General features: G+C 44.9%; 1 protein-coding gene across 1 annotated transcript; it reads left to right on the top strand.

The window, feature by feature from the left end:
• The first annotated feature begins 4,955 nt into the window (after positions 1 to 4,955).
• LOC149290497 (uncharacterized) lies at positions 4,956 to 6,819 on the top strand. Its single transcript, XM_089489348.1, has 2 exons — positions 4,956 to 4,989; positions 5,653 to 6,819. Exons 1-2 carry the CDS (start codon positions 4,956 to 4,958, stop codon positions 6,717 to 6,719), a joined length of 1,101 nt encoding a protein of 366 aa, XP_089345474.1. The 3' UTR covers positions 6,720 to 6,819.
• Positions 6,820 to 8,333: the final 1,514 nt, after the last annotated feature.

Below are 8,333 nucleotides of genomic sequence, written 5' to 3'. Positions count from 1 at the left end.
GGATCAGTTGATGCTTGGAAAGATCAGTAAAGCAGTAGAAATAAGATTCCTTAACTGGTCCCAGTGTAGATTAAGGGAAACCCTTTTATAATTCACTGGATGATGGCAGCGGGATTTGAGGAAGTTAAGGGTCTGCTGGGCTAAGAGCCATAATGTCTAAATGTCTAATTAACAATTTGTAATCCACTCTGATAGCCTTTTGGCTGAAGAGAGGTTATAAAACAATTATTATTATTATTATTATTATTATTATTATTATTATTATTACAGGGTCGCAGTTTGGCTGCTTGGACCACCGGAGATCATCACAGTGAGTCAGTTGGAAAAGCCCATCTCACTCCAGAAAATAAAGGTACTTGAGGAGTTTGCACTCTGCGTCTTTCTGTAATAATAGCTATAAAACTGATAATAGCATTTGGGACATTTAGTGTTTTAATAACAAATATGGTAGATTTAAATGCTGCTTTAAAACCTCTTTCCATCTGCCAGCTTTGTGCTGGTTTTGGGGGGAAATGAGAAAGTGTTGGGAGGGAGGGACTTATTGTAGCACCAGAGCCCTCTGACAAAACTACATTTCCCAAAATTCCTTAGCACTGACCCAGGGCAGTTAAAGCAATCTCAGATTGGATTATTGCTGCAGTGTGTTTTGGACTTAGGTGACCCTTGGCAAGTCACACTCTCTCAGCCTCAATGGCATTGGAGACCCCTCTCTGAAGAAACATACCAAGGAAACCCCATGATAAGGTTGCCTTAGGGTCACCATAAGTTAGAAATGACTTGAAGACACACATGAAGAACAGAAATAAGTCTGCAATTATTTCACAAGTTGTACATGGGAATGGGAGCCATTGTGGTGCAGTGGTTTGAGTGTTGGGTTTCAAGTGCCCCACTCCTCCATGAAACCATCTGGGTCCCTTGGGCAAGAAGCCACACTCTCTCAGCCTCAGGGAAGGCAATGGCAAATCTCCTTTGAACAACTCTTGCCAAGAAAACCCCAGGAGAGGCTCCCCAGAAGTCGGCAATGAATTCGGGCCACTCCACAAAAAACAACAAAGCCTGAAAAAAGAGACAGTGTGGATTAGTGGCTGGAGCATTGGACTGTGACCCTGGAGCCCAGGGTTCGATTGCCCTTTTGGCCATGGAAACTCACTGAGTGACCTTAAGCAGGTCACACTCTCTCAGCCTCAGAGGGAGGCACTTGCAAAACCACTTCTGAACAAATTTTGCCAAGAAAACCCTGCAACAGGCTTTCCTTAGGGTTGCCATACGTTAGAAACAACTTGGAGGCACACAACGACAACAAGAGCAGTAACACCACTAACACAAGACAGCTAGGAAGAAAGAAAGAAAGAAAGAAAGAAAGAAAGAAAGAAAGAAAGAAAGAAGACATGGGAGTTGTATTCCTCGGTTCAGAGGGATTGGAGGGACCTTACTGCAGGGCAGGGCCCCCTTTTCTTTCTGGCCATGTGGATGCTGGGAGATCCTGTCCAGGAAATACACTTTAAGTCCCATTGGAAAGAGACAAGGCTACTACTGCCTTTCAGACCCACTTTGCCCCAAATCCTTTATGAGGCCAGAAACCCCTTTGTTAGGAAGCGAACACTGAATATCTCAGGAAGGCCCTATATCTCCCAAGGCCCCCTCCCTCCAGGACCTCCTTCCACTCTTCCCCTCAGTCTCTCTCTCTCCCCTGAAGGCCTAAAATGTTAACTGCCAAGTGCTTAGGCGGAAGCAGCCATTTTGTGTTTCAGCTGCCATTTTGTGTTCTGGCACCATTTTGTGTTCTAGTGGCAATTTTGTGTTCTGGCAGCCATTTTGTGTTCTGGTGGCCATTTTGTGTTGTGGCAGCCATTTTGTGTTCTGGTGGACATTTTGTGCTGCTTGTGACTGTGGGGAATAATGTTCCGGAACCTTCTCTGAGGTCTCAATTGAACAGAGGCCTCTTTTCCTCTCCTGAGGCTCCAGAGTCAGAAGGGGGCCAGGCTCTTTGGGCCAAAAGGAAGGAAGTGTGTCTCTTTTCTGAGAGAGTTTTCTTATTACACAGCTCTGCTCCTTCTGGGGAACATGGGTTTAAAAAGGGATCAGAAATGGGGAGGATAGTTTTAATACAAGCCTTATTATTATTCTTCACAAACATTGGGCCTCTATTCTCCAGTGTTGCTACAAGTGGGATCAGGCTAAAACTGGCCATTCACTGACACAGGTCCTACCATAGAATTGTGGAAGCAATCCCACATGGCCATTCCATGCCTAGTGAGAGTGTTGGGTGTGAGGTATTGAAGAAGCATGCAGCTGTGTTTATGTAGTGAGAAGCAAAATGAAGGCATCTTCCTCTGAGGGTCACTAGGGAGGTCAGGAGGTTTCAACAAATGATGCAACCATTTCACATCTAGCTACGGGGACATAACCATGGCCCTCTCCAATTCCCCATCCCCTGATCCCCCACCACTCCAAGAAGGCATGGAGTATCTCTTCTGTAGGGGAGCTGCAGTGAATCTATGCTAGGTCCAGGGGGCTTTATTTGATGCAGAGGGAGGAAGGGGATGCCCCCCTCTGCATCGCCCCAAAGGAGGCATATGTCACCTGCGTATCTCACCAGCAGGATGATGTTCTTTGTGTCTTTGCGTGCTGCAGTGTTTCTTGCCAAGCCAATCCTAATCCTGGTCCCTTCTCTCAGGAACTTCATCTCGGCCTCCTTGTACACGGCTTTGGGCCTCTCTTTCTGGAATTGACCAAGTGCAGGGCCACAAGGACCCCCTGCCCACCTGATGGCTGACACAGAGGCCAAGCGGAAGGAGTTGTGCTCGAAGAGAAAGAGGCTGCCGAAGTACAACAGCTCTTTGGTGAGTCACTATCCTAATAGCTTCATCTGTGTCACTGCTGGGCCAATTTATGAAAGGAAGCAAATAAAATACTGTCGGAGTTTGGCAGAGAAAGTCCTGGTTAATCCTCTGACACCTCATTATTTCAGGGGCTTTTAAAAATGTCCTGGTTGCTCTCTCCTCCTCCCACTTCCCCCTTCTCAGCTCACTTCAGTTCCTGAGTGCAATGGAGTCTGCACCCCATCAACTCAAAAGTGGGGAGAGGAGAGGAAAGAAGGAGACAGGATATGGCCCTTCCCAGGAGGCTGAAGCAAAAGCAAACTGCTGTGCCCTTCCTAGCTTATGTGTTCTTCCTCAGAAACAACTTTGGCCATCTTTACTGCCTTCTGGGTTGCTTGTCCACATGTGTCTTGCTTTTCCTATCTATGAAATGTTTGGGGCTATGGAAGAACATCTCTGGATCTAAATATGGGGTGAGCCCAGTGGCCCTCAAGCCCAGAGTGCTCCCCAGAAGCATTATTAAAAATGACGTTTGTCTCAGAAATGTGGCAAGAAATGTCTAAATGCACCATAATTCTTTGGTGGCTAAATGTACTGTATGTGTTGGGATAGTCAGTATCCTAATCCATCATCAATATCCCAGGCATGGCCTAAATTATATTATGTATTATATTGAAAAGATTCTAGACAAACTGGATCTCAAAGGCAGTAGCTTTTTTCCTGCTGACAGAATTTAAAGTTTATTTCCTGGACTGAATTCTAAAGTGATCAAATAATATTTGGATGCACCATGTGCTTTCCTCCCCTTTTGCTTAGTCATTCTCTGGATGAGGGCTATTTTCTGTTGCAGGTAACTTTTGCGGATGTGGCAGTATATTTCACTGAGGACGAATGGAAACTGTTGACGAAGAAGCAGAGACTTATGTACAAGGATGTGATGATGGAGAATTACGAGAATGTGGCCTCTGTGGGTAAGGAAGCTGAATTCATTGCCTTTCCTATGAAGACTGAGGTCCCTTTCATACTACATTATCATGGCACTATGATTTCACTTTAGAATCATAGAATCATAGAGTTGGAATAGACCACAAGGACCATCTGGTTCAAGCCCTTACCATGCAGGAAACACATTGAAAGAATACCCAGTAGATGGCAACCCAGCCTTTGTTTAAAGTCCTTCAAAGACCTTTAAAACCCTTCAAAGAAGGAATAATAGTAATAACCAGAATGAGACGCTAATATGCTCTGAGGGAGTATATTCCACTGTTGAATAGCTCTTACTGTTAGGAAGTTCTTCCTAATGTTTAGGCTGAACCTCTTTCCCTGTGCCTTGCTTCCATTGTTCTGTCCTTTTTGAATTGTGGTGTCTAGAACTGGACACAGTATTCCAGGTGGGCTCTGACCAAAGCAGAATAGAGTGGCACTATTACTTCCCTTGTTCTAGACACTATACTTCTATTGATGCAGCCAAAAACTGTATTGGCCTTTGTACCTGCCGCATCACACTGTTGACTCATGTTCAACTTGTGGTCTACTTGGACTCCTAGATCCCTTTCACATGTAGTTTCATTCAGCCAGGAGTCACGCATCCTATATCTGTGCATTTATTTTTCCGGCCTGAGTACAGTACCTTACATTTCCCTATGTTGAAATTCATTTTTTTAGCTTTGGCCCAGCTTTGTCTATTCAGGTCATACTGAAGTTTGATCCATTCCTCAGAGGTATTAGCTACTCCTCCTAATTTGGTGTCATCTGCAAATTTGATAAGTATACCCTCAATTCTGTCATCCAGGTCATTGATAAAAATTTTGAATAGCACTGGGCCCAGGACAGAACCCTGTGGGACCCCACTGATCACTTCTCTCCAGGATGAAAAGGAGCCATCATTGGGTTCAGCCAGTCAACCAGTTACAAATCCATGTAACCGAGTGTTCAAAAAGGTTTAAATCACTTTAGAATGTTTCTGGCGGGGGGGGGGGGATGGTCTGAAACCAAATTGAATGCAATGGGTCCTTGGTGCAAATATCTCAGACAAAAATCATTAGCACATAGAATCTCGAGTCCTTCTTGGCTCTGAATTTCGATTTTGTTCAAAATCCAGTGTACACTACAATCTGAGGGTGACACTTTGAGATGCAGCTCAGCAATAACATAGGAGAGTACGGAAGTAAATAGCCAGATATATAGATATTGGCAATGCACTGACCACTTTTCACACTTAAAAATAAGTCACAAACACAGTTGATTTCATCTAAATCCTTAGAGGTTCTCTATCTTGAGTTGCAAAATAATACAAATATTTGCAAGCTCTCCTCTCTGAATTCCATCATCTTCAACATCCCTTGTACATACAACTCCTATCCTATCCACACCAATCCGCATGAGAGCTGCATACTGTATTGGTTGTGAGTCATCTCCTGGTGCCAAACAGCATGAAGGGACCTCTGCATTTAGCTTCCATCATGCCTTGGGCTGTGACTTAGGACTCGATGGCAGTCTCACAGGATATGATGCCACCTGTCAATCAAAGTATTTTTGCACATGTTTAATGGAATATTTTTTCAACAGTCCTTTGTCTGAATATCTCTTTCTAGTGATTCCCTTAAGGTAGACCCCCTCCAATCTCTTCTTTGTTGACTCTTATAAGTAAATATACAATCTTTCCATGGATTTAGGGCCATAAACAGCAGGGTCATGCTTCAGTTACTCACAGAAACTTTCTTAATTTTATCTCTAATAAGGAGGGATGAATGAGGGCTAAACCATGGGGTAATATCCTCCTCTCTTAACTCTGATTTTCAGTCTCATCTGTGCTTGTCTTTCTTTACAGAAGAACACTTGAGTCATGAGAGAGTCCACAGAGGAAAGAAGTCACATAAATGCCAGCATTGTGGGAAACATTTTGCTTACAAATCCATCCTTGTCATACATCAGAGAGTCCACACAGGAGAGAAGCCATACAGATGCCAGCATTGTGGGAAATGTTTTTGTTTGAAGTCACACCTAGTGACACATCAGAGAGTCCACACAGGAGAGAAGCCATACAAATGCCAGCATTGTGGGAAATGTTTTTCTTCCAAGTCATACCTATTGGCACATCAGAGAGCCCACACAGGAGAGAACCCAAACAAATGCCAGCATTGTGGGAAATGTTTTTCTTCCAAGTCATACCTATTGGCACATCAGAGATTCCACACAGGAGAGAAGCCATACAAATGCCAGCATTGTGGGAAATGTTTTTCTTCGAAGTCAGTCCAAGTGATCCATCAGAGAGTCCACACAGGAGAGAAGCCACACAAATGCCAGCATTGTGGGAAATGTTTTTCTCAGAAGTCAGACCTAGTGACACATCAGAGAGTCCACACAGGAGAGAAGCCATACAAATGCCAGGATTGTGGCAAATGTTTTTCTCGGAAGTCAATCCTCGTGACACATCAGAGAGTCCACACAGGAGAGAAGCCATACAAATGCCAGCCTTGTGGGAAATGTTTTTCTCAGAAGTCAGACCTAGTGACACATCAGAGAGTCCACACTGGAGAGAAGCCATACAAATGCCAGGATTGTGGCAAATGTTTTTCTCAGAAGTCAATCCTCGTGACACATCAGAGAGTCCACACAGGAGCGAAGCCATACAAATGCCAGCATTGTGGGAAATGTTTTTCTACGAAGTCATTCCAAGTGACCCATCAGAGAGTCCACACAGGAGCGAAGCCATACAAATGCCAGCATTGTGGGAAATCTTTTTCTACGAAGTCAATCCTCGTGACACATCAGAGAGTCCACACAGGAGAGAAGCCATACAAATGCCAGCATTGTGGGAAATGTTTTGCTCAGAAGTCAGACCTAGTAAAACATCAGAGAGTCCACACAGGGGAGAAGCCACACAAAACCCAGTAATTAACGAATGTTATTTTTGTCATTAAGGAATACAAAAAACATATGTTCAATCCAGTGGTGCCAAGAATAGTCCCTTGTGATTTTGCTTGTAAGGTTTGTCTATCTATGTCTATGTTTTAAGGTTGTATTTTGTTAAGTTTGGGTTTTTATTGGTAATAGTTTATGTAGATAATTACTTTGGCTTGTAAATTGTGGGTTGTGGTATAGTTTAGGTAGCTGGGGGGGTGGGATTTGTTATATATGAGTTATGGGAATGATAACTTTTGGAATTTGTGGCATGTTGGCTGAAGAAAGTTGGAGGTCGGTATTCAAAGAAAGGGCTAGTTTGTGGAAATTGCGAAGGGGCCTTGTTACCTGTGGGGCATAGACTGTGGGAACTGGAGGTGGGGGCTAGGTTTGGAAGAGGGTGATATTTTAGGTTTTGGGGTTTTAATATATTGTTTGGATTGGAGTGGACAGTTCTGGCTTAAACACTGAATTTCTATGTGTTCTCAATAAAGTTATTTGCTATTTCAACACACTGGACTCTTTGATGCAAAGAAGTTCTGAATTTGCCCAAACTGAACCTTTCTTCTCTCCTCAGTCCTCCGCTCCATTCCCAGCCATAACAACAGCAGAGGCAAATACACACACAGAGACACATACACACACACACACACACAAACATACAGGATACACAGGGAGAGCTTTATTTCCAAATCAGAGCCTTCCTTTCCTGACTTTCCCTCCTGAGTCCAGCTCTGCACCTTGGGCTCCATTGCTGTCTCCTCAAAGGAAGAAAGGAGGGAAGGAAAGGGAGGCTGCTGAATCCCTGGCACATACCTTCATTTCTTGCAAAGACCGCCAGTAGAATAAGCAGCAGCATCTAGGCCTTGGCAATCCCTGAGCATGCTGAGGAGGGGTCTTTGGGGGCATCTGTGTATGCACAGTCTCAGCCCCTGAAGCCATTGCTGCCTTCACAGTCTGTTCTGAGGGAGGGAGAGAAGTGGGGAGAGCCCTCATTCATTCAGAGGAATGGCTGGAGGGTCTTCTGGGGGCCCTTGAGGGGTTATAAGAAGGAAGGAAGCCCCTCTTCTCCCCCAAAGAAAGGCAAGGGGCTTGTCAGGCTTCCTCTCCCTCTTTCCTTTCCTACCCCTCCTTGGGGGATTCCTTGGGGCCCAGGTGTTTGGGGGGTTATTATGATAAAAGGGGGCAGGGGGGACCCTTGGAGAGAGGCATGACCATGGAGGGGAGGGGGATCCAAAGGTAAAAAGGTCTTTGAGGAGCTCCCTCCCTCCTGGAAAGTGGGGCAGAGGAGAGACCCTCCCTTCTGATTCCTCATTTGGAGAAGGGTTTTGTGCCAAATAGAAAGCATCATACAGGATAGGGTTCAATAGCATTGGAAGCAACATATTTTTTGGGGGGGGGGGAGAGAAGTTTTCTCTGGAGTCCTGGGGGAGGGGTCTCTGGGTTGGGGGGAGAGAAGAACCAAAATCTAAGCCAAGGCCAAGAGAAGGGAGACAGGGACCTCAAAGCTCTGGCAATCCCCTGGCAATGCGGGAACTAGGCTTAGACGCCCACAGGATCCGAATTGGGCACCCCCTCACATACTTACCTTTTCCCTCACAACAACCC

This window comes from Sceloporus occidentalis, unplaced genomic scaffold, assembly GCF_023333645.1.
Source record: "Sceloporus occidentalis isolate IW3139 unplaced genomic scaffold, rSceOcc1.0.p SCAF_39, whole genome shotgun sequence".
NCBI classification, from domain to species: domain Eukaryota; kingdom Metazoa; phylum Chordata; class Lepidosauria; order Squamata; family Phrynosomatidae; genus Sceloporus; species Sceloporus occidentalis.
The sequence above is the reverse complement of the archived record's forward strand: the minus strand, read 5'-3'. Positions and strand labels throughout refer to the sequence as shown.